Source organism: Acinonyx jubatus, chromosome B3 (genome assembly GCF_027475565.1).
Source record: "Acinonyx jubatus isolate Ajub_Pintada_27869175 chromosome B3, VMU_Ajub_asm_v1.0, whole genome shotgun sequence".
Taxonomy (NCBI): domain Eukaryota; kingdom Metazoa; phylum Chordata; class Mammalia; order Carnivora; family Felidae; genus Acinonyx; species Acinonyx jubatus.
In genome coordinates this window covers 38,522,506-38,548,285 of record NC_069386.1, presented here as the reverse complement: position 1 = coordinate 38,548,285, position 25,780 = coordinate 38,522,506, and the positions used below count along the sequence as shown (strand labels likewise).

The window sequence follows — 25,780 nt, the reverse complement described above, 5'->3', positions numbered from 1 at the left end:
GGGACTCCCAGATAGGGAGCCTCATTTATAATTTTCTGGGGAAAAAGAATGACACATGGCTCACAAGGAAATGGAGAACAGCTCGGACCGAACGCCAACCACGGAGGGCTCTCCAATGCAGAGCAAACCTCACTGGACCTAATTAGTGTGTCACTGATAAAGCAGCAACTGACAGCGGATACATGTTGGGGAAAAGAAACTCTGCATAAGGCATGAGGAGCAGAGGGTCAAAGAGATGAGAGGGAGAGAGGGATGGAGGTCACTTATCACATCCATTCCCATCCCTGCCTTCCCATGCTGAGGGGGTAACACCCAGGGTCATTCTGTCTGGCTCCCAAGGGGGATGGGTGGAAAAGGGCTGAAGATTAGGCCTGGAAGCCCTATGTCTGTCCAAAATGAGTTAGGTGTTAGTGACCTGAGGCTGCTCTGTACAGCTGTGCAGGCAACACACTGCACAACTCTAGAGGTGCCACTCACAGGACAGTCATTAGTTTGGGTATATATTACATTAATTTTCTGGCAGATGTCAGTAGAATGTCTTGAGAAAGGGATGCCTTTTTCTCATCTGCACAAATGTGCTATATAACTCTGACCCCTCATGAGTCTTCTCTGAAGGAGCACAGACACCTTCTAATGGTTCCCAAACAGATACCAAGATATTACAGAGACCTGAGCGGTTGTGAGTGTGGTCAAGGAAGGACATTTGGGCTCAAGTTAAAGCCATGCCACTTACTGGCTGCAAGACCAGGAGGTCCTCCTGGAGACTCAGCTGCTTGCTGTCTTGGTAAAACAAAGTTTCTCTTCTGGTCTGCATTGCTGTCCTTGTCCTATCAGTAAGTCCCCTCCCCTTCTCCAACTGGTTCCTCCTGAAGAGTCTCTTCTGAGATCAGAGAAGGCATCACAGGCTAACAAGAGCTCATAGAGCCCTCATCAGAGGTCTCTGTATCTTGCCAGGTGACTCCCAAGTCTAAGAGCCCTGCAGAGTTCTTACATGCATAGTGGGCAGCCCCCAGAGACGGGGAGCAGGTGCAGGCAGGACTCTGGTCCTCACCACTGTCCACACCCCTGCGCCCCTACAGACGGGGCTGACCTACTGTTTCAGGACAGACTGCTCCCTTGGTGCCAGCCCATAGCAGGTGCTTGATGTCCTCTGTCCCCTTCTGTTCTTATAATAGCCCTGCAGGGAAGGATTTACCTCCCTCGAGAGAGAACCACCCTAGAGAGAGGCCAAACCAAGGCTGGAGGGGTCAATCTGCCCTAAGTCACTGTGGGAAAGGGGCCAACAGACCCCTCGGAACAAGCTCTCCCCTCGACCCAGCCACCTTGGCTGCAGACAGACTGGCGATACTGGGGACCCAAATGTCCCGAGCACCTACTGCGTGCTGGTGCCTTCCTACACATTAGTTATTAAATGTATGCTGATGGCTACTAGCAACTTCCGGGGGGCGGTCTTAGGGGGCATTTGTATCTCGTGTCGGGAAACTCTTAAAGCCCCAAAGTCTTTAAAACTTGAAGGAATAAAGCTAAGATGGCGGAAAGACAGAGGACAGGCCCCATGAGCGAGAGAGCCTGGGGAGTGAGCCGACACCCATCAAATGGCGTGTATCCTCTGAAAGAGACAGCGCTGGCTACAGTGACGATGATGGTGACAGCACTGCTGGCGACTGAGCATGCCGTCAGCCTGCCGCACGCGGAGGGCCTCAGCCCTCAGTGGGAAGGCCTCGCTTTCTAAGACGGCTTCGCTTTCCTGCTCTTGGCCTCATCGCCCTGTCCCTGCTCCTCCTCCTGTGTCCTGTGCTGAGGGTCTGGGGGTGGGGATGACTCCAGACACAGAGGATCAGGGCCTCCCCTGCCCTCCCTTGTCCCCTGAGAACAGGACAAGGCTTCCCTACAAAGACTGGGCCCGAAGCTTCGAGAATCCCTGGACAAGCCCTGACAGCCTTATGGCCCCAATCACTCCGCATCAGATTTTTTTGAGTTCCTTAGTGGTTTTAGAAAGCACCGGGAGAACACTGCTTCTGAACTGCCTGGAGAGCCTACGGTGGGGCATCAAGGAGGGGTCTCCATGAGCTTCGAGGAAAGAGTTTGCAGAACAGAGTGGGGCGGGGGGCCCAAGATGAGACTAGTACCGGAGGGCCACCGCCCTACTTCAGATGTTCTGCAGACTGTTTCTGGGGAGCCTGTGTGTGTGTGTGTGCGCACGTGCACGTGTGTGCATATACACTCCTGATGCGTGTCATGTGAATATTACACGTGGGTCCTGCACGTACTAGATGCACATGTGCTCTGCATGTGTTGAAGAGCCCGCGAGGGACAAGATTTATGCCTGCTGTCCCAGGGTCCTGATTTGGATGGTAGCTTCTCGGGGCCGCCATGCATGGTCCGTGCAGTGCGTGAGTTTGGTGTCGGCGTGCTCTGTACCAGTGGTGGGGCAGCTGTGGTATAAGCTTAGCATCTGCACGTCCGACATTTGGGCCAATCCTGGCCGTAGAGCCCCAAGGGTGATTTGTTCAGGTAGCTCTGAGTATGGACTGTATGGTGTGGACACGCTGGATCCATGTGAGGGACTGGACACATGAGAGGTGTGTGTGTGTGTGTGTGTGTTGCAGGGCCTAGATCCTCTGAGGTGGCAGCTGGGTGGTATGGGCCCAGGGTAGTGGCCTGAACAGCTAGAGTCTCAATAGTGATAATGTCCCAGATGGGAACCAGATTATGGGAAACAGAGGATCCTACAGATTCTGATGGGGGTATTTACCAGGGTCCAAGTAAAATGTGGACTATTCACGACTTAGGGGATGCTTTTTTCTTTTTTTTTTTTTAATGTTTTGTTTTTATTTTTGATAGAGAGAGAGAGAGCAGAGCGTGAGCAGGGGAAGGGCAGAGAGAGAGGGAGACACAGAATCTGAAGCAGGCTCTGGGCTCTGAGCTGTCAGCACAGAGCCGGATGTGGGGCTTAACGTGCAAACTGTGAGATCGTGGCCTGAGCTGAAGTTGGAGGCTCAACCCACTGAGCCACCCAGGCACCCCAAGGGGATGCTTCTAAATGACCCATGCATTTATTCAACGAATAGCTACCGCTCCCACTCTGTGCAGGAGACTGTGCCAGTCCCCGGAGGGGCCGGGGTTAGGAAGGAAGCAGGGTGGGGAAAAGGGCAGAGACACAGGGATGAATCGGACAGACCTGTCCCCTACCCTGGCCGCTGTCTAGTAGAGAGGACAGAAACATCCACAGTGGGCCACCAGAGCGGGCGGGCCAGCACACAATATGGAGTGGTTTCGTTCCAGTGGGAAGCGAGCAAGGAGGCTGTACGAAGAGGCAGAAACCCAGCTGAGGCTGGTTCCTGCACAGGCCGGGTTCGGCCAGGAGGATGGACAGCAAGGGCATCCGGGGAGGTGGCAGATTGGACAGAGGCACAGCGGCGGGGCCATGTGTGGCTAAGGGGGTCTCCAGGGCAAGGTGATCTGTTAGGATCTGCTGGAACACTGGGGCTGAGGGGCGGTGGGTAGGACAGGCATCTGGCAGTCAGACCGGCCCAGCCCAGGAAGGCCTCGGGTGCCAGGCTCCAAACTGTGCCCTGAAGACAAAGGTGGGTCCAACAGCAGGTAAGCGATTTAGTGTTCCAGCCTATTTTAGGAACCTCCTCCCCCAAAGGCAGGGGTCTGGGCCACTCCTTTCTGGTTGAGAGAGGTTGAAAACCCAGACTCAGGCAAATTCAATCACTTATGGACTGTAGAGTCAGTCGTTAAAGAAAAGCAGTTATAGGCCTGACTACAAAGAAAGCCCAGCAGGGGCGTCTGGGTGGCTCATTCTGTTAAGTGTCTGACTTCAGCTCTGGTCATGATCTCATGGTTTGTGAGTTCAAGCCCGGTGTCGGGCTCTCCGCTGTCAGTGCAGCGCCTGCTTTGGATGCTCTGTCCCTCTCTCCTGCTCATGTGTGCGTTCGTGAGCCCTCTCTATCACAAATAAAATAAATAAACATAAAAAAAAAAAAAGAAGGCCCAGCAGTTGAAACTCAAGAAACTTTTTTGGGGGCACAGAGTGGAGGTAGAAGAGGCTGCCCTTACCCACACCGTCCACTCCTCTCATCCCCCGACTGCTAATTCTCTGCACCTTTCTAAAGCAGGTGCCTATGGATTTTTCAGGCTCTCAGAGGTTTTCTCAGCCAACTTCTCAAAGAATGCTCCACTACACCTAACTTGGGCCTAGAAGGTGCTTCCCATGTAAGGCCCTGAGGCTTCGGGGCCGGGTTGAAGGGAGCCTAGAGTAGGTGTGGCCTCCCTGTAGGAAGGGAGATGGTAATTTCCAGCCTGGGACACAGCCCGTCTGGGTCTGCAGGCCAGGGAGAAGAGGGGAGCGAGGCCCCAGAGGGATACGGGCTGGAGGGGCTTGTCCTGCAGCCCTGGCCTGGGGAGCGGCCCAGGGCTGGGCTTGAGAGTGGGGAAGGCCAAGATGGGTAACCATGCTGGGCCTGCTCCCATGTGTATAAAATGGCAGCAGTGACTTGTCACCCATAGGGTTGTGAGAACACAGGAGATGCTGGGCAGGAGAGCATTCTGGCGTGGAAGAACTGTGGTACAGACAGGGGTCATGGTAAGGACCCGGGGCTCCATCCACACCACCACCTGTCACGTTGATGCTTCCCGTCCTACCTGACGGATGCCTGATTGCTCCCCAGTTTGATGCTACTTCCAAATTTGACTCCTGTGGCTGGAGCACCCCTGTGGCCGTGGTTAAGGTTTTAGCCTGGTGGAGGGCGCTGAGGATCCTTTGGGGTTTGCCCAAAGAAGAGGCAGGGCACAGAGGTTCCAGTGGGCTCTGGAATCTGGCTGTTGGGCTTAGGTCCTGGCTCTGACATTTACAGAACCCTGGACATTTTACTTTTTCAGCTTTAATGGGGTATAGTTGACCAACTTGGGGTAAGCTGTTAACCTCTCTGCATCTCAGTCTTCCTGTCTGCAAGACGGGGACTGTGGTAGTACCTTCCTCCAAGGGTAGCGGTGAAGCTCAAGTAAGTTAATACATGTCATCTTCTTAGAGGAGTGCCAGGCCCAGAGGAAGGGCCATAAATGCTTTAGGCATTTTGAGTGTTACACACGGTCCATTAGAGCCCAGGCCACTGCAGACCGCAAGGAAAGGAACAGATTTACCTGCTCTGGCCACTTTCATGCTCTGTTTCCCCTCACTACCATCCTGCAAGGTACTCCCCGTGGGAGGTGAGCAAAGTGAGGTATACGAGGCGGGCCTGTTATACACTGCCACATTGGTGAGATTCAAACGCAGGTTCCCTCGGCTCAAAGCCCACGCCCTCCCCACTACACCAAGCAGCCTCTGCCGAAGAGCCACAGGGAGTGATGGGAACCAACTTCCACTGAGCACTCACTATAAGCTGAGCTCTTAGACAGTGACGTCCCTGTCTCCTCACACAGGGTACGGGGAGGCAGAGGTCAAGCACGGGGCTGCTTTGGTCACTCCCCTTGCTCAAGACTACAGTGGCTCCCTCTTGCCTGCTGAATTCATCTCGTGTCCCTGCCCTGGTGCACAGGGCCCCGCCGGCTCTGCTCCCGCTCTCTCCCCTCACATTCGGTCCACCCCTGCTCATCCAGGCCATCAGGCTGGGGTGGCCCTGCCCAGGTCCCCTGTGCCTGTCTCAGGAATGAACACCCTGCCTCAGACCGCTCAGGTGAGGTGAGAACAATTACCTGGTAGTGTTTTTGGAGACAACTTTTGAGTTTTTGTTTTTGTTTTTGTGTTTACCCCCATTGCTAAGTTCCCTATTCGCCCCGCCTTGAAGTAATTTATTCATGACCTTTTTGTGCAACATCTTTCATTTTCCAGACATAATCACATCTTCTGGCAGGAACCCCTTTCCCTCCTGGGGTGCACAATTACTGCTGCAGATGAGACTATTGGTGCTAATGACTAAGCGGGGAGATGGCCGGGGAGGGGCCAGGCTGGGTGGGGTCTTGGAAGAGAGGGCAGGGGTAGCGGGAAGGAAGGGAGGGGGTTCTTCCTTTGTTCCAGACCTGCAAGCCTGGTAGGGAGTCAGTCTCCCCACTGCTCCCCCTCATGCCTCTGGGGACACACACCCTGGAACTTCTTCCAGTCCTTCCTAGAAGTGTTTCCTGTGAGCTTTACAGCAGCCCCAGGATGCAGGGAGCACCTATCTTTGTAGAAGATGAAGTGAAGGCACAGACGGGTAAAGTGATTTGGTCCAATAGTGAGGTGGCAGCAAAGCCAGGGTCAGAGCCCAGGTCAGCATCCGGCTGGCCTTCTCCTCAGCCCTGATCCCCTCACCGCACAGCTGTCCTGAGGCGAGTGTGGCCTCCGAGCCATAAGCCTTGGGTCCAGCTCAATGTCCTCACGAGTCACGTCACCCTGGACCAGACCTGGAACCCCTCCAAACTTTGGTTTCCTCTTCTATGCAATAGCCCTAACACTTTTTGCCCTGCTTTCCTCATTAGGGGGGCTATGTGAGGCAGCTGGGTAAGCTGGGAAGGGCCGCCCCAGAGGAAGGGAGGGAGACTGAGGCTCCTAGCCTACCTCCCCTCAAAGACAAAGCGAGGAAGGGCACTAGGCTCCCACCGAGAAACGAGAAATGAGGTTGCCAAGGCTGTGCCCTTTCCCAGGAAAAGGCCTGAGGGAGTCTCCAAGCTGCTTATTTAGCACAGATCCACAGCCCTCTCCTCTCCAGTTTTTGTTTGTGGCTCAAAGTGCAGGCTCTGGGTTCACACAGCTAGAGGCTCAGCTCCTGGTGGCCACTTACAAACTAGGGAAGGTTACTTCACCTCTCTGAGCCTCAGTTTCCTCATCTGCAAAGTGGGGAGGCTGATAGTCTGCACCTACAGGGTAATCGTGAGGATTACATAAAATGACGAACAAAGAGCAGGGGGCCTGGCCTAAGGCGTGCCATGGTCACTCAGAGCTCCGCTCGCTCATCTGCTTCCTCTAGACCTTTCAGGACAGCATCCCTGACTCGTGGCCTGAGCCAACTCTCCAGAGTCTGTGGGGGGTGGCCAGGCCCGAGAGCCGGTGGGAGCAGACACCCCAGGAACACCAGAGAATTGGATGAAAAGAAAACTGGTGATGCTCAAAGCATGGATGCCTCCGCTCCAACACCCTCTTCTGTTTCATGGAGAGAGCTCCAGGCTCTGGACCAAAGTCCCAGCTCCAGACCCCAGTAACGAGGGCACTGATAAAGACATGAGGAAGCCAGCAGGGAGAGGGTGCTCTGACATGAGGGACGTCTATTTTTTAGAACAGAAGAGTCAGCAGTTTTCCCTAATAAAGCCACAAACCACGGGGTCCCAGAGGGGGAAGGCTGGACTCAGCCTTAGTGACATAAAACCAATTTCCCCTACTTTGCTCTGTGGATTAATTGCCAACATGGTTTAATACTCTGGTGACCACTCCCCCAACTGCTATCCCCCTCTCTGCCCTGGGTAAAATCAGTTGATGTCTGCTCCGGGGACAGCAAACTCAGGAGAAGGAGGTAAAGGCAGAAAAAGCATCGGACTGGGAATTGTGTCACCTGATTTCCATCCCAGTTCTGCTAACGATTTGCTGTGTGACCCGGGATAAGTCACTTTCCCTCTCTGAACCTGTTTCCTTCTTTTTAAAACGAGAAGGTGCGGTAGGGAAGTGCTCAGCATTCTTCCCACTCTGCCATGATGAAGAATAATTCCCATTTTGTGCTCACACTGACCCTGAAGGGCAGGCACTATTAACCCATTTCACAGATGGGAAACTGAGGCTCAGAGAGGCTGAGGACGTCACCTAAGTTCACAGAGCTGAGGGACAGGCTTGGGACTCCATCTCAGCCTTGTCTGACCCCAAAGTCCATGCCTTTGCCTCCAGTGTTATCAACTCTATACAACCACATAAGAAACCTTGACTTTACTAAGCATTCGCTACATGCCAGCCTTTGTTCTAAGCATTGTACATATTTATCTAATCCAATCCTGAGAACACTAGAACATAGTACCATTATTTATCCTGTTTTATAGATGAAACACTAAGGCTTGAGAAGCATAAGTAACTGGGCCAAGGCCACCCAGCAGGCAATGACAGAGCTGGGAGTTGAGTCCTGGAGTGTGGTGTGTATATGTTCACATTTTTACATTTTTGCTACTTTGCACTACCAGTGTTCCTCTGCTCACACGGGCAGGGCAGCTAGAGGGTGAATTCCTCATCTGCAGTGCAGCACCCAGGAAAATCTTGTACTATAATTAGGAAACCAGTCAATGGCGGGGCCGGGCGGGGCGGGGGGGGGGGGGACATGAAAAGCTTAGGGCTAATAGCCTGCAGACCTTGGGTTTGATAAAGAACAAACAGTTAGAAAAGAAAAGGCACACACATTGTACACATGTCACCTGGCTGTAATTTTTCAGTCCACATTCTCTTCTGGCCCCACAGCTGTCCTCACTCCCTCGTTCCAGCTCAGGAGCTGCACAAAAGGCAGACACACATTTTGTCCAGCTTGGGGGTGGGGGCTGGAGGAGAGTGATGTCTTTAAAGGACACCAAAAACCTTGGAGGAAAATTCAATCACTGCTCCACTGATCTGGATTTTCATAACTCTCACCCCTTGTCCTGCCTTCCCTGGCCAGAGCGGCTGAGGTTTGCATACGACCTACTGACAGCCCAGAGAAAAGGCAGAAAAATGTGGAAACGAGTTTGTTCATTTGGGTGATGGAGTGCCCGCTCCCCTCGCCAGCATGCAGGGTTCAATAACAGCAGACAGGACTTCAAAAAATTGCAGCATAAATAGATGAGCCCTTTAAGGTAATAGAAATTCTGTCATCCAGGGGAGAAATATAGGCCCCGGACCCCATGGGAGGGGACACCAGGTTCCTCTCCCCAGCCTCCCATGCTCCCCACACCCATTATAGCCAGAGCTGAAAGGGAGCATCTGTACTGAGCAATGACCAGAGGGCCCCTTATCTCCCAGACACACGGGTTCCATGCAGGGAGAAGGTCTGGGAAATCCAATCGCTGCAGCTCTGGTGACCGCACAGGCTGTTCGCTGCAGGTGCCAAGGTGGCAGCAATTAGTCTGAGAGCAAGCAAGGAAGCTTCATCAGGCTGGCCACTTAGGTGAGGCCTTAATTAAGGAAAGCTGGTCAGCAGAGAAGTGTGCAGGGGCTGAGAAGCTAGCCTTCTCCCCCTGTGATGAGAAAGTCGATTCTCAGTTCTGTGGCTGCCCTTGGGAACCCAGGAGGCCCCGTCAACCCTGCAGCTCCTGGCCAGAAGGAAGTTTCAACTAACTACTCTCTTCCTCTTGCTCCCCTTTCTGCCTGGACCCCCAAAGAGGGCATTCAGGCCAGGACCAGTCAATCTCTTCAGGTAGGGAACTTCTTGGGGTAAATAACAACAATAGCAACAGCAGTATGAATGAAAAAATAATGGTAATAATAAGCTAACTCTTGTTAAAAGAGTACTGATATGCTAGGTATTCTAGTTATTGTGTATGTATTAATTAGTTCTATCAGCCCAGTAATCCAATAGGCTTTATTATTATTTCCCTTTCGTATATGAGAAGACAGAGGCACAGAGAGGTAAAACATCCTGCCCAAGGTCACACAGCTAGTAAGCAGCAAAGCTGGTATTTGAAGCGAGGGAATCTGGCTCCACAGTCTCTGGGTAACTGCTATGTAATATTGCGTAAGGTAGGAAGCTCACACTATTCCCCGCGCCCCCCCCCCCAAAAAAAAAACCCCAGAGATGATGTTGGGTGATAGCTATTCTAGTCCCACTACAGCTACCTGTTTATCTCAACTGCAGAGAAACCAATGGATGTTTTCAAGCCTCAGCCCTGCTGGCACGGTCTCTCAAGAAATGCCATGAGTTTCCTTCCTATAGCGGTCAGTGCTGGAAACTTCTGCTTTAAGGGCATTCATTGCTCTTCTCAAAAGTTTCATCCATTTCAAAATGAGTATGTTGAGCAAGATGTTCACATGCTAGACATGGGCCAAGGGGGAGGCAGCTGGAGGAGTAGACAGACTCTGAGTATGAGCCATCTGCTATGGGAACAGAGGAGAGCTTAATTCTGAAGAAGGAATATTCAGGGAAGGCTTCATGGAAGAGGCAGCCTTTGATCTTAGCTCTGAAAGGCTGAGAAAGATTTTCATAGAGATAAGGAGAGTGGGGAGGGCATTCTAGGAATAGGGAAAAGCTTGAGAAAAGGCACAGTCAGAGGCTCCAAAGCAGACACTGTGCTTAAGGAAAGGTGAGTCATGTGTGGCCACAGCAGAGATTTGTGGCAGGACTTTAGCAGGAGATGAAGTTAAGGTGGACTAACTAGTTTTAAGGGCATACAAAGGACTAGGGTTTGAGTTTTGTTTGGTGGGTAAAGAGAAACCATATAGAGGGATGATGTGATTTCAGCCTCCAAGTGGATAGACAGCTCCACTTAGTCCCTTCAACCACAGTTAGGCTGTTCCTCACTTCCTGAATCATCCCTCATGTGGACACTCCTAGGACTCTGCTGGCCTGAGCCTCCGGTCTTGCGACCCTCACTCTGCCCTCCCCCACTTCTGTTCAACCTGGTGTTCTGACTGGGTGGGACCCTAGGTTCTGATAGGACAAGACAACCTTAGAGGAGAGGCTTGTGGTGGCTGTCCAAGGTGCTGAAACAATATGCCTCCCAATTTTAAGCCCTCCCATTAAAAAAAAAAAAAATTTTTTAACGTTTATTTATTTTTGAGACAGAGAGAGACAGAGCATGAACAGGGGAGGGGCAGAGAGAGAGGGAGACACAGAATCTGAAACAGGCTCCAGGCTCTGAGCTGTCAGCACAGAGCCCGACGCGGGGCTCGAACTCACGGAGTCAGATCATGACCTGAGCCGAAGCTGGACGCTTAACCGACCAAGCCACCCAGGCGCCCCTAAGCCCTCCCATTTTAATGATTAGTTCCCATACCACTGTTCTATTGAGGAGCCGATTTCATTCCCATTTTACAGATAAGAAATAGAAGCCCTGAAAGCTAGCATAACCAGAGCTACGAACCTGGTTTCTCACCTTCTAGCCCAGGGCTCTTTTGCCCCACCCAGCAGCCCCAATGTAATTCAGCGAACCATGCCTCAAGTAATTATTACACTGGCATTGCCAAGCTAACATGTAAGATGCCTAGAATTTACTCCTACCTCCAGCTCTATGTCCATTTCCCCAAACATCAGCAGGTGTGTCCACCCCATAATGCTTCCTGAGACTGACCATTTAGGGTGATCCACAGGTACTTGGGTGGACCTGCTTGGAACCACAGCTGTGCATATTCATGGCTCTGCTTGTTCCAAAAGGAACCCCTGGGTATATATAGCTCATCTTGACACTCTCTTTGATGGGAGGAGTGCTGAACTTGGAGGAAACACTGCCCCCCTCCCCCCAATACTCTCATAGTGCACCAATAATCACTACCATTTTACTGGGTGCTTACTGTGTTCCAGGCACTGAATCACAAACGTTCCATATGAAGCTTCTCACTCTCATGGCAAAGTCTACTCTTAACAATGGAGGAAATTCAGGCTTAGGCAGGCGCAGGCTTAGGCTTGCCAGTAGGCAGAGTGGGAATTGGAGGGCAAGGATCTGAACTCAGATTTGTGTGGTTCCATGGTTATCTGTCAGTCAAAGTCTATCATCTAACATATGAGAGCTCAGCGGCTCCCACCACTACTGGCTTTGTGATCCTGGGCAAGTCACTTTTCCTGTTTGAACTTCAGCTCCTCATTTTCAAATTGAAGAATGTGAAAGTGCACCTCTACAGGGCTCTTGTGAGGAATAAAGATGAAAGCATGCAGCAAGGACTCAATAAGTGTTTGCTGCTAGTGTGAATATGATTGTTACTGAGCACAAGCTCTTTGAAGGCTAAATGGATGTCTGATTAGCCTTTCCATACCACCAGATGATTCCCAAGTTTGTCAGGGTAAATATCTAGTGTTCTGAGAAGGAAGGAGGAAGAATGTGAAGGCCAACACACCCAGGCTGCCAGGTGGGTCTTGCTTGTGCCCCATATTCTCATGGCCTCTGCAGGGGTTGGGGACCATCTGGCTGGAGCAGGCAGGCCACTAGACTCTCAAGGGTGGTTCTCGCTACCTTACTAGTACTCTTCACATCTACGTTGAGTCTGAGGCCATTCTCAGGCCTCAGAGACTCTGCTTTAATAAAGCTATCCCCAAATCCTCCCTAAAGAGCCCTTGGCAGGGAGAGCTTTGCTGGGTGGGGCCCAGCTTTGCTGGGTGTGGCCTCACATCTATTACCATGTTGGCTACTCACATCCAATAGCAGACAGGAATGATGTGACTCCCATCTTACAGAAGAGGAAACTGAGGCCCAGCAAAGTGAGGCAACATGTCCAAGGTTAGTGAGCCTAGGATAGAGGTCTCCAAACACTCAGAAAAGGGCTCTTTTAATTAGTCTCTAATTAATTGCTCATCCTAAAAATCTTTCAAGGAAAAGGGCAGCTGCATAAATTTATAGATTAACTAGCAAATAAAGGCATTCCTAATTATTACTGACTGCAGGGCATTCTGGTGAAGGTCTCAGCCAAGTCGGCTCTGCTGATTGCCCCAACCCCAACCCTGACCAGAGCTGGCTAATTGCAGGAAGTTGCATTCATTCAGAAGCTGGAGTAAAAGCAACAGTAATGAGTTCCCCCTTGGAGCCTGGTGCATTCAGGAATGAGTCACACTGGATGAGAACAATTGACTGTTCTGTAATCACCTCCAGCAGCTCCTGCTCAACACCCAACAGGGCCCCAGAAGAGCCTTTCCAGGTATAATGAGGCTGGGCAGGAGGAGATGGATGAGAATTCACAGGGTCTCACCAGGGCAGTTTGGCTTACAATCTGTCTTAGCCCTGAGCCCCAGGCAGGTAGGACTCCACAATGAGATGATTACTGCAAGTGCCAAGTCTCCCAAAGTTCAAGGGCAGGAAGTCATTTGCATCCCAGATGGGAGGAAGAGAAGCAGGGGACTGGCCTCCAGACTGCAGGAGCCCTGGTCTGGGGGCACTGGGCACACAGACTCTGGCCTCCCTAGCCATCTGAAGGCTTTGATTCTCCCTTCTATTGAGGAACAGTGACTAGGCAGGCAGTTGGGGGGTGAAGAAGGGGGAACATGGGACACTCAGCAGTCCCACAGATGATGTATACAACTTCAATGAGCCCCTCTCCCTTGGCTAACACACACATACATCACACACACACACATACACAACACACACCCCTCCTTGCTCCTACTTTCCTTTATCTCCCCCATAAGGGTGTGCTTTCTGATATGGTCCCTGATATGTGCTTTCTGCACAATGGGCCATCTTACACTTGATCTTAGCCAAAAGGCGGAGAAGCGAAGCATAGTGGACCATCTTAGAAATCAGTGGGTTCATTTCCCCCTGAACACTTACCATTTACAGATGGAGGAACTGGGGGCTCTGAGGGAGGAAGCCATCTGTCCAAAGTCATAGTGGAACTGGAACTGGGGTCAGAATGCCCACACTAAATGTCTGGTGTGATCTGTTCACTTCCACTCAGTCTCCCAAACAACTAGTCTCTCCTACCCAAACCAAAACCTTGGGCACTCACATTTTTCTGTGGAAATTATGGGGCCAAAGCACACACCAATGAAGGTAAATAAGAAAGGAAACCTACAGGGGGAACAGACTTCTTTCTCTTTCAAAGATGTCACCGGAATTCATTTTCACCCAGTTTTATCTGCACCAGGGAGGAGGAAGAAGGAACTAAACAGAATTTTGTTCAATAGACCAGGGCAACTTGTCCACAGAAGACACCAGGCAAACCCACACTCCCATGTTGTGCTTCCCTGTAGATCGGTGGATCTCCACCTTGGCAGCACACTGGCCTCAACTAGACCAAAAATATCAGTGTTCTGGGGCGGGGGCGGGGTGGGGGGACAGGCAGCAGTGTTTATGAAGCTCCCCAGGTGATTCCAATGGGCATCCCAAGTTGAGGACCACCCCTTCCTACTCAAAATGAGGCCACTGACCAGCAGCACTGACATCACTTAGGAGCTTGTTAGAATGCAGAGCCTCAGGCCCCACCTGCATCTACTGGACCGGAACGTGCAATGCAATAGGGCCCACCGCTGATTCATATGTGCACTAAAGTCTGAGAAGCACTGAGGTGAGGTACTTGATGTATTTCATCTCTACACCTGGCAGCAGTTTTGCGAGGCACGTGTTCCATTCCAGAGATGAGGAAACCGATCCTGAGAGAGGTTAACTCACTGCTCCTAGGTCACGGAGATGCTCTAGGACAACCAGGATGTGACCCCAGTGTGGTTCCAAAGACCACACTTTGTGCTGCACAGACCACTTCCTACAGCACAATCAAATATATGGCCCTGGGGGACCCCAGAGTGCTTGGGTCCTCAGACCCACTGGGCACGCCCCACCTTCGAACAGGATTCCACTTCCAGTGTCAAGTTCCCTCACCTCATAAAAGCCAGCATAATTCATGAGAAAATACAAATAGTAAACACATGGGGGAAAGGTTCACTCTCCCCAGTAATCAGAAGAGAAATGCAAATTAGAGCAACATCAAGGAGCCATTTTCTACCGATATAATTAGCCAAAAAAAAAAAAAAAAAAAAAAAAAAAGGATGTTAGCAAAGTTGTTTTGAAATAGGTACATTTGTACATGGCTGGTGGCGGTATAGATTTATATAACCCTTGAGGAAAGTAATATGGCACCATCCATCAAAAGCCATAAATATATTATGCCCACTGACCCTGGGAATTCACCCTAAGGAAATAATTCAATAGGAGAGGAAAAGCTGTTTGTAGGAAGATGCTTATTGTAACATTTGCCGTGAACATTGGAAACAACTCAATATTCAGCAGTAAGGGAATGGCTGAGTAAACTGGGGTACATCAGCTCCTGCAGTGTTATACAGCTATTTAAAATGATAATCAAGAAGCCCAAGCAGCAAATGTGGGTGAAAGCAAGTAGAATACAAAACTGTGCATACTGTGGTTATTATGATGGAGAAAGACCGTGTGCATAGGATTTGGACACGGAAGAGCTGGGCAAAGACAACCGGTGCTCAGGGTTGAGGGGACAATGGAAAGACCCCCTCCTTTTAATCTACAATTACAGACCTCAGTATAACTGACCCTTTGAGAGCAGCCTGGGGGCTCTCTGGTCAGGAGCTCTCTGAGGGGGGTGTGGAGTCACTTCCACTCTTCGTCCCTGGGCAAAGGGATTCCCAGATTCCACTCAGAGGTGGGAGGAGCTGACGCCTCCTCTTCTGTGTAGGCCGGAGAGCATGAGGCCGTGGGAGACCCTTCCCATCTTACCATGAAGCCTGGGGCACAAGTGCAGCTCCCAGTGATGCTGTGGCAGTCGGCGCCGTTCTGACAGGTGCAAGGCAGCTGGCAGCCATTGCCATAGTAGCCAGCAGGGCAGGACTCGTTGCAGTGGTGGCCAGACCAGCCTGGCTGGCAGGTGCACGCTCCAGTCACTGGGTGGCAGCTGAGCAGATGAGAGAAGAATGAGGGGACAGTCTGGCCAGAGAGGCAGCCACGTCCCACCCTCTGCCTACCCTAAATCTGGTCTGCCAGGGTAGCAGGATCAAAAGGCCTCTCAGGTTAAAATGCTTACTGCCTCGTTTGTTTGTCAGAAGGTGCCAAGGTCAAGGTCACATGGTCTTTATGGCCCCAAGAAAGCGAGGCTCATGGTAATTATATAATTTACCTAAAGTCACATAGTTTGCAAAGGAAGCAGCAAAATCAGGATTATAACACAGGTCTTCTGACTCCCAAAGAAGTGCTCTTTATAATACAAATACAGAGTCCAAAGAAGAAGGGAGCCTTCTTCAGTCCCTTCCCTATGACTATGATGTCCAGAGCCTCACTCACCCTGTACTCAAGGCAGATGCCTGGTGAGGCAGCAGGGCGTGAGAGGGTTGCAGTGAGACCCAGTGACTCTGCATATTGTAGGTACTCCATGGACATTTGCAATGTTAAAATGAGACCTGAGGGCAGATGTGGTCTCTCTCCTCTGGCGGTGTCTGCATGGGACAGGATACCTTCCATCTGGGCTTTGCTAGGGCTGCTTAAGAGTGACTGTGATAATCTTTACCCCTTATCTGTCTGGCTGCCTGGCATGACCTCTAGAGAATAGGGCAATCTCTGGCTAGCAGAAGTCTGATCCAACCAACAGCCAATATCTATTCATGATCAGAGGGGATGCTGGTGTGGTGACCATGTGCTTCTCAAAGCTTCTGTGGGGAGTGTAACTGACCAATGGCCCCAGCTACTGTGTCTGAAATCCATCACTACATTCACTCAGAGCCCACACTTCCCCTGGGCTGCTCCCAACTAGAGCATGGCACAGACATTAAAGGTTGGCCCATTCCTGGGAGACCGGAGATTCTTCTGATGGGCGATTTGGTCTAGAGACTCCCCATCTTGCCAGACTTTCTTAGAACTGTGATATAATCTAGGACTTTCCACCCAGCCTTCCTTCCTTCCCTCTCCTTCACATGGGTCAGACCTGCCCTGCACTCTGATGTTTTCCTAGCCTCCCAGCCCCCACCCCCTTTTCCCTCATAGATGTTTCTCTAGTAAATCTCTTGAATGTGGGGGAGAACCCAGACTAACACTCCAAGGAAGATGCTGAATGGTAGAGACAAGCCAACCTTCCTGGATTCCCTGTGTCACCTGCCTCTCTTCTCCAGAGTCCAGCTGAAGGGATATGATCAAAAGAGGCATGCTCTGGCCTGGCAGGGGAGCCTGGGTACAATTCTTGATTCTGCTAAATTCCACAAGGACATGGGTTTTGTCTCCCCAGGTCATTGCTGTATCCCCAGCACCTGGCTTGTATTCACTGCCCAATTAAATATTTGGGAGTGAGTCATACTTTCACTATGAGTAATTATTTTCTGTGTCTATTGACTTATCGTATGTCTCTCCCACCAGGTGGCAGCTCCATTGGGGAGGGCCCTTTGTCTATTTCACCTCTCTCTGTATTGTACCCCAGGGCCTCGCAGAGTCCCTGGCATGCTAGAGATGCTCAGTACATATTTGGCAAATGAATTAATGAACACACTAATTGTGTGAAGCCCAGCCAAGCTATTTCTCTTCCGGGAGCCCTGGTTTTCTCATGGAAAACGAGGGATGGACAAGAGTAGACAGTTTCTGAATAATAAGTGCAAGTAGCTAATAATCATCTTGGAAAATGTTTAGTCTCATTAATTATCAAGTCAAAATAACAACGAGATATCACTTTTCCTCTATCAAAATAGATTTTTTTTTTTTTAAGGGACAATACTCAATGCTGGTAGAAGGTTCTGGAAAACTGTTTGGGGTTATGTATCAGGAGTTTTAAAAATATTCAGACCCTTTGGTCTTATAATTCCATTTCTAAGAATCTCTCCTAAGGAAATAATCATAGTGGCAGAGAAAGATTTATGCACAGAGATGTTCCCTGAAGCATTATTTATAATAGAGGGCAAATGAAACCAATTTAAATAATAATGTGACCAGGCTATTAAAACACCAGGCACTTTATACATATATTTCTAATCTTCAGATAAGCCTGTGAGTTAGGCATTAGAGCCTCTATTTTACAGAGGGCACTTGGAGGTCATGTGACTTGCTCACAGTCACATGGCTAAGTCAGGGGAAGCAGGGATTCAAACCCAGGTTTGTCTGACCATGTTCTATCCATGGTCTTATGCCGCCTCTGACAACAAAGTGCTGGTTACATGAATTATGACAATTTGTATGAAGAGATGTTACAGAAATATCCAAATGCTTCCCAAAATCTTTACTGATACCAGGTGAAGTGAAATAAGCAAATTGTAAATAAGTCATGATCTAAAATATGGAAAAAGACAGATATACACAGACGTGTATGAAGCACGAAAAAATGACAACAAAATGGCTTTGGGGTTGAGAAATTATGATGACTCGCAGTTTTTTCTTTAAAAATGTATTGTCGAATTTCCCCAAACTGAGCATCAATTCTATTTATACACAGATGTAAATCAATAAAAAGTGTAAATAAGCGGAAAAGAAGAATCATGCAAGGGATGAGGGTTTTAAGACTTCCTGGCTCCAGACAAACTTCCCTGAGCCCCACGCCACGAGGGGGACATGGGTAGTTACGTGGGTGCCATGGGGCGGTGGCCCCCACGTGGTGACCCTGACCCTCAGCTAGACAGATGTGGGGCACGCCTTTCTGTCTCAATACTCTGAGCAAGCCCCTTCTTGGTTCCACATTTCCAGGAGCCTCTCCTGGGGTGGGAGGGACCAGCTTAGTGACAGTCTCAGGGATGGACACGGGCGGATCTAACAAACGACCTGGCAGCCTTGGCTGTGGCCATCAACTCAGCCCAGCCCCTGCGATGCCAAAGGGTCTCAGGCACGCTTGTGCCCTTCCCATCGGTGGGTTCTCTCACTGCAGACCCTGGCTCTGGTGGGACCGCCACCCCGTGAGAAGCAGACCGGGCACACGCTGCCTGGTGAACCCGACTTCTAAGTGCTCCCGCAGGGCCCGCCTGTAGTCTCAGCCACCAGCGTTTGGTGTGTGCATTGGTGCCAATTTCACTTTTCACTCTGAGCACCGGAAAAGCTCAAAACTGCATCTGAAATCACTTCTTTCTCCCTCCTTTCATGTCCCTAAAACTCTAGGTAAAAAACCCATGATCTCTAGTTTCTTAATTTGATTGCTTATCATTAATTATAAAACCTCTCAAATACCTTTCAAGAGGGGCTGGGGGGAATGACTGCTGGCTGTGTGATTTATGACTGAGAACTGGGCACCTTCCTCACATCTGATCTCTCCCAGGCGTCCCCTCCCTGCTCCCCTATGCTTCGTGGTGGCAGAGCCATTCCCTCAGTCACACGGTGGACAAGTGACTGTTGGTTAGGCTCAGGCAGAGGTCACAAACATTGGTGTTTACGCAGGCTCAGTTCACTGTTTGTTTTTTTTTTTTTTCTTCCCCTTGTCTTTATGCCATTTTCCCCAGACATAGATTAATCACAAATTAATAGGAGCCGAAAGCTGAACAATACAGGGATCTTTTCCGGGTGGATTTTTCTGTCGTTTTTATTTTGGTGGCTCTGAGATTTCTATCAATGCTGCATCTGTTGGCTAAATAAAATCTTTCAAAGGTAATACATGATCATGGCTGCTGGAATTCGTCTGTGACAATCCAGTTGTGGAGGGGACACGGCAGAGGCCTGACACACAGGCACTCTCTTTCTCAAGGTTATTCCTTTATGAAGGAGGATCATTTCTTTGTGCGTGCTCCACAGCATCTATAAAGAGAACGAAGCGGTGGGGGGTCTGACCAGCCACTTCTTCCCTCCTCGGGCACATGAGTTCAACCTCTGTGAAGCAGCCTCTCCAGAGGGGCACTGGGCAGAGAGAGGCTGGGACCAGATGCGGAGGGTTGGGGGTCAAGAGTACTCTGTCTCCCTGGGAAGATACTCAAGGCCTTGCATGCCTTCTTGGCGGGGCTCTGCCATAAGCTCTCAGAAGCCAGGGGGAATTGGGGGGCTAGGCTTCTGGGGACCCGACACTCCATGTCTCAGGGAGCTGGGGGGACACTTCACCTTCAAAGACCACAAGAGAACTTTTGCCCCCACTGGGCTGATGAAAGGTGATGGACAGACTGGGAAACTGAGACCTAGAGAGGACAAGTGTACATAGCAGGGCATTTGATCAGACAGAGCAAATGTCCTGAGGCCAGGACTCAGGGGTCCCAGACCCCACCCAGGATAACTTAACTCCCTCGAGATGAGAAGCCATAGAGTTCTCCCTCTACTTTTCTTGGATCCCAAGAGAAGGCTCTATATTGGGACAAAAGCTCACAGAAGAGAGGAGTGACGTGTGTCCATGCAGAGGAAGAGAGGTGTTCCCTGTGGCCACGAAAATGAAGTCAAAAACAGCCTGAGAGAGTTGAGTCAGGCCAGAGGCTCTCAACCACAGGCAATGTACCCTACATTCCCCATCCAGGAAACAGTTTTGCTTGTCAGAACTTGGGGGTGGGTTGTGGCCACTGGGGTCTAGTGGGTAGAGGCCACGGATGCTGCTAAACCCCCTACGATGCACAGAACAGCCCCCGCAACCAAGAATTATCCAGCCCTAAATGTCAACAGTGGCCAGGTTGAGAAACTCTGAGTTAGACTGAATGAAAACGTTGAGTATTGTGGGTTCAGTTATTGGGCCAGTGTACCACAAGAGCGGGGTGAAATATGAACAAAAATAGTAAGGCAGACATCAGCCCAGTGGCAGAACCACCTAGAGGCATCGGCTGAGTTGAATTCAGTGATTCTTCTTGCTGATGGTCTGCCCTGTGCCAGGCACCGTGCAATGCTGGGCAAGCCAGGTCATAACCGCCCTCAAGGAGCCTGGGCCACGTGTGACACAGTGGCCTGAAAGGAGGCCGCCATGCAGACACGGAGGAGCCCGGCCCGGAACCCCCAGTTCTAAGAAACGCTATGGATTCCCAATCCCTGAAACATGACACGTGTTAAAGACAGGAAAGCAAACAATCATCAATATTGGATGGGCTGAGATTAGCGACGGAGAAGAGGGAGTCCTTCCAAATTAATAATGCATGGAGGACTCCTTCAGAGGAAAAATAAATTATGCAGGGCACGGCTGCTCAGGCACAGGAGGAAAACAATAGCTCTTTAATCTGGGGGTTGGTTGAATCTCTGTGGCAAGGATTCTCCCTGCATTGGACCTCAGCGGCAGCAGCCCTGCTTCCTGTCCCCGAAAGGGTCCTCCCTTGGCTTCCAGCTGGGGTTGGTGGGGGGGGGGGTCCTGGTGCAGTTCCACCTGTGCAAGAGGTCCAGGCCCCTGACCGGCCATATGGAATACCTATCTTTAGAGCCTCAGAGCTCTTACCCTGTCCTCCAGACCCAGCAAGGACCCCACCTCCTCAAGACTTTCCAGACCAACAGAGCAGTTTCCTGTGACGCTTTCTAAGCACAGCCCTGGTCAGTTACTTGAGCACGTGTTGGGACCCAGTGGGGCCAGCCACATACATCTTACCGATTCCAAGATGCACGTTTCCCCGCATTCCCCGCCTCTGAGATATTGGGTGCGCTATACAATCAATGGTACGTCATGGTTCAGGTGATAGCATTTTCCTTTCTTAGTAGTCCGTAAAACAGAGCTGTGCCTCACTACTGGTATTGTCTCGTATTGGAAGACATATGGTAGAAGGGGCTCAGTGTGTGTGAGTGCTCCAGACCTGAGTTCCTGAGGGCTGGACGGGTGTTGAGGGACTCGATTTCCTCCTTGTGGTCCAGCCCCGCACGCTCTCAGTGTTTGCTGAATGAATGACTGAGTGAATGACTCAGGTCATATATAGGTCTGCTCTGCTGGCTCTAGGGCCCTCTCTACAGTGTCTTCTCAGCCCTCTGCCTTGCAGGCAGCATCATCCCAGCCGCTCAGCTCCAGGGATTGAGGACCGAGGACAGATCGCCTCTAAGCCATAATATCTGCTAAGATGCCTCTGCTTGCAGTGACCAGAGGCTCTTAGGTGATCTGTGGAGAATCAAATGCTGGAAATGAAGAGGGGGCTGGGGCCAAGTCCTGGCTGTCCCAGCCACTGGGCTGCAAAGAAGAGGCATCTCTGTCTGGCCTGCAAACAGCAGCGAAACCCATTGCCCCGAGCGTGCAGTCCTCCCGAGCTGTCTTGCAGGTCCGAGGAGAGAAGGGAGACTCCCCCATCCTTCACCACCCAGATAAGAGGCAGCCACATAGAGTGCTGTGGAGGTGTTATCTGGGGCCGACAGCCTCATTTATTACCAGAGGGTGCTGCCAGCTGGTGCACGAAGCAGGAAGTGAAGAAGACACGGAAGAGGTGGCCCAGGGCGGCTCTGGCTTCTCCGCTTCCCAGATTCAGGCTTCCCTGGAAGCAGCCGTTGGTGCCAGCTTCACCCGAGGTGCCCTCAAACCCGAAAGGACACAGACTGCAGGGAGAGGCTGGCCCTGACCTCTGTCCCTCCTACTCCTCCACTCTAGCCAGGGCCTGCTGGGACAGCCCTCTCCAGGTCCTAGGAGAGCCACACTGATCTCTAAGGCCCCTTCCAGTATTGATCCTCTGAGCTCCAAGGCCCTGGCTTCTGCCCTGGCAGTCTTGTCCCTGAACCTCTAGGGGCTGGCGGATGGCTTAGTTAGGCGTGGAGCACGCGGAGGGGAAGTTTCTCAAGGACAATGGCCCCAGAGCCTGTGGCACGTGAGCTGAGCCACCCTAGCACCCCAGGACCATGTGGCCACACTCCACGCTGCTGCCCTGAGGGTCACCAAACTCCCTCCTTACTTCTGTGTGTGGGGTCTCAGGCGGGCCCATTTTCAAAGCTGGCAGCTGGGTGTGGTAGACAGAGGCAGGTGACCCGGGTCCTGGTCCTGGCTGTCTGTGGCTTTGGCTTCCCCTTTTCATCAAAGTGGTTAGCTGAGCTCTTTCAATGCCCCACCCGGGTGACCAAGCAGGGGCGTGTGCCCTGAGAAGCTCCCTCTCCACCGGTGTTCACCCGCCCACCCAGCCCCTGGCTCACCTGACCCCAGCTCGTACCTGATGGTGTTGTCAGCATCACAGGGGCAGGGCAAGGCACAGCCCAGGCCATACAGTCCCTCGGGGCATAGCCGCTCCTGGCAGCGGGGGCCTTTGTAGCCGGGATCACACTCGCAGGCACCGGTGGCGGGCGAGCACTGGCCTCCGTTGTGACAGTCACAGCGCTGTGAGCACTGGAAGCCGAAGGTCCCAAACGGGCATTCCTCTTGGCACCTGCAGGAAGGAGACTGGGGTTGAGGCTGTGCCCCCCCACCTGCCCTTCCAGATCCGCCCAGCACACACCCTGTGCCTCTAGGCCTGAGCCTAGGGTGTGGCACCTGATCCCAGCATCCCTCCCTCCCTTCTCATCCTCCAGGAAGCACCTGCAGGCAGGTCCCCGCTTGGTGCCTGGTCCCCTCAGTCCCCCCGGCACGGAATTTATATGGTCATATTTCATTGATTAGAGGCCTTAAATGGGGTTTTACTTCACTTTTTTTGATTGCGGTAAAATATATGTAACATAAAATTGAACATTTTAACCATTTTTAGGGTTCAGCGGCATGAAGTATATTCACATTTTGTGCAACTGTTTCCACCATCCAGCTCCAGAACCTTTTCACCTTCCCCAAGCTGGAATGTCTGTACCCATTAAACAATAAACCTTATGTATTTTTTTAATTAAAGAAATTTTTTTAACATTTATTTATTGTTGAGACACAGAGACAGAGCATGTGCAGGGGAGGGGCAGAGAGAGAGAGAGAGAGAGAGAGACAGAACCCAAAGCGGGCTCCAGGCTCCGGGCTGTCAGCACAGAGTCTGACGCAGGGCTCGAACCTACAAACCAGGAGATCATGACCTGAGTTGAAGTTGGATGCTTAATCGACTGAGCCACCCAGGCGTCCCATAAACCTTATGTTTTTAAGCTACGTTTTAGCATCTCTGCCATCAGTTCAGTCTTACAACTGATGGCGTGTCACAGGGTAATTATCCGTGTTTTCATTCTTAGCAGTCGACAAAATGATGCATCTTACCATCGGTGGCATCTTGGGTTTGATGAAACGTGGTCATTTCATTTCTAATCACTGTTTCCGATTTTATCTTTTGGGCAGATGTACAGTCTCCCTTGGTCAGACTAGAAACGTGTGTCCTCCACCAGTGTGGAATTTTCCTGAGTACAAGAGGCATCCTCCTTCACCAGATGGGAGAATCCCCCACACCAGGGACTAATTCCTCCTCCTCAGACTGGGGATGCTGGTGAGCCAAGGAGGAGAAGTGAGCCCCTTTCATGTCTTGACTTTTGTGTTCAGTAGTTTGGCCTGCTCCTTGGAGCTTCCAGTAATAACCTTCATTATTTAAATCATTGCCTTGCAGCCCCTGGGTGTGGATCCTCTGTGGTAGAGTGAGACCCCTGCTGCAGAGTGCCCGACACTCCCCACCCCAGGCCAGGGCTATTCCCCAGGGAGGCAAAGTCACTGTCACTGCGATCCTGACAAGGTCAGGGGTACACCTGGGGACATAGAGGGTAAAAGAGGTGGGTGGTTCCTGCATCCCAGAGACAAAGGAAATAGCCTCTGGGATTTGGGATGACCCACGAGGCAGTCTGCTTCTGTGATGCTGGAAGTCGATTCTGTCATCTGCTTTCTCATCATAGAACGGGATGATAATAAAAGCTCCCCAGGTTGTTTGAGGATGAAATGAGGTAATGTGTGTAAACCCTCAGAAAGGTGCCCCATGCACAGTAAGGGCTCAGTAAGAAATGTGAGTTATTAATTTTCCCGTTAATATTGTTTTCTAAAGTTCTCAGAGCCCATCCGACCTTCTGCCTCATGTTCTGATATGAAAAGGCTTCAAGGGAAACATTCCAAAACGTTAACCATGGAGTAGACTTGAGGAATTCTAAAGTGTTCTAATTGTCATCTAGACAACCATTTTCCAGTTTTCCTATGCCTTCCACAATAATGGGGGGGGGGTATACAAAATACAGCCCTAAGTTCTTTATTAGATCTTGGAGAGTTGTGAGTTGTAACCAGTGTTCTCCACAACAGGGCAGGGAGAGCCCATGTCTGGGCGACCTTGGGTACTGATCACGATGGGGAGGGGCCCTGGTGATGCTGCAGGACTGGGTGGCAAGTGCCTCATGCCCAGAGTGGCTGGTGTGTCAGATGTCAGTCTTGGCATAGGGGGTCTCTGTCTCTCTTTTCTTTGTCGCCTTGTGCCCGTGATGACAGAAGGAAGAAGGTGACGGAGGTCTAACTTTGCGGGCTTTCCCGAGGAAGATGCCACCCATCCTCCCCTCACAGAGTTACTGTGACAAAAGGAGGAATAGAGCAGAATGGACGGGCAGTGGGGATGATGATGGGTACAGCCTGGACAGTGGTCAGAGGGGACTTCCAGCCGTGCACACCCCAAAGTCCGGCCACAGGCCCCTAAAGCAGCAGGCATGCCCGTCACCCTCACTTTGGAGTTGAGGGGGCTGAGACGCATACAGGGGAGGTGTGTTCCAAGCTCACACAGCCTGCAGGTGGCCAAGATGACGCTGGACTGCTCCCCTGCAGGTCTTGTGGCATTTTGGCCAGTCTGGGGTCCCATGTAGGGAAGGTCCAGAAAAAGAATCTGGAAATGAAAGAGAGGGAGGAAGAGAGAAGAAAGAGAGGGAGAAAAGAGAGGGAGGAAGAAAGAAGAAAGAAGAGGCTGTGTGAAGAAGAAACAGAAGGTGGAAGATGGGAAGGAGAAACAGTAGTAGGATGGGGGAGGAAAAGAGGGAAACTGAGGCAGAAGGGCAGGACACAAAGCAATGAAGAGCTGGAAAATCACTATCCAAAGTGCCAGCCCCTGTTCAGCCTCAGAATGGATTTTTCCAGGTGCCACTCAATTTGGTTCTCCTCAGATGTCTCAGACGTCAGGGCAAGAGACCCAAGCGAGGACACCCTCCTGACTCCTCCTCCCTTCCACTGGAACATTCCTGCTCCCTGCCATCCAGCAGGAGTGGGCAGAGCCCTTGCCAGTGAGCTCCTTGTGAAGGGCACCACCCCTACCCTGCCATATTTATGAAGTGACTTATTCCACAGTCCCAGAAAAAGAATCTGGAAATGAAATATTGACAACCTAATCCATTTACATAATCAGCCTCTTTTTTTTTCTTACTCACAATTTAAACAACTTATTTATTTAGAGATCAAGCAACGACTGCTAATGAATTTTACACAAAGCACGCTAATAACGGGGCCTGTGGAACAGAAGGGTAATCACAGCAG

The 25,780-nt window shown here is 51.0% G+C and overlaps 1 protein-coding gene across 15 annotated transcripts in view; it reads right to left on the bottom strand.

Moving 5' to 3' along the window:
- Positions 1–25,780, bottom strand: part of MEGF11 (multiple EGF like domains 11) — a 358,471-nt gene that overhangs the window by 42,733 nt on the left and 289,958 nt on the right. For all 15 annotated transcript variants that reach the window (XR_008299110.1, XM_053223847.1, XM_027067570.2 and 12 more), the window contains 2 exons: positions 22,548–22,760; positions 15,307–15,481 (listed from right to left, as the gene is read on the bottom strand). Coding sequence is in view for 14 of the 15 variants with exons in the window: in XM_053223847.1 (XP_053079822.1) it covers positions 15,307–15,481; positions 22,548–22,760 (388 nt within the window). In the remaining variant the exon portion in view is untranslated. The remainder of the gene's footprint in view (positions 1–15,306; positions 15,482–22,547; positions 22,761–25,780) is intronic.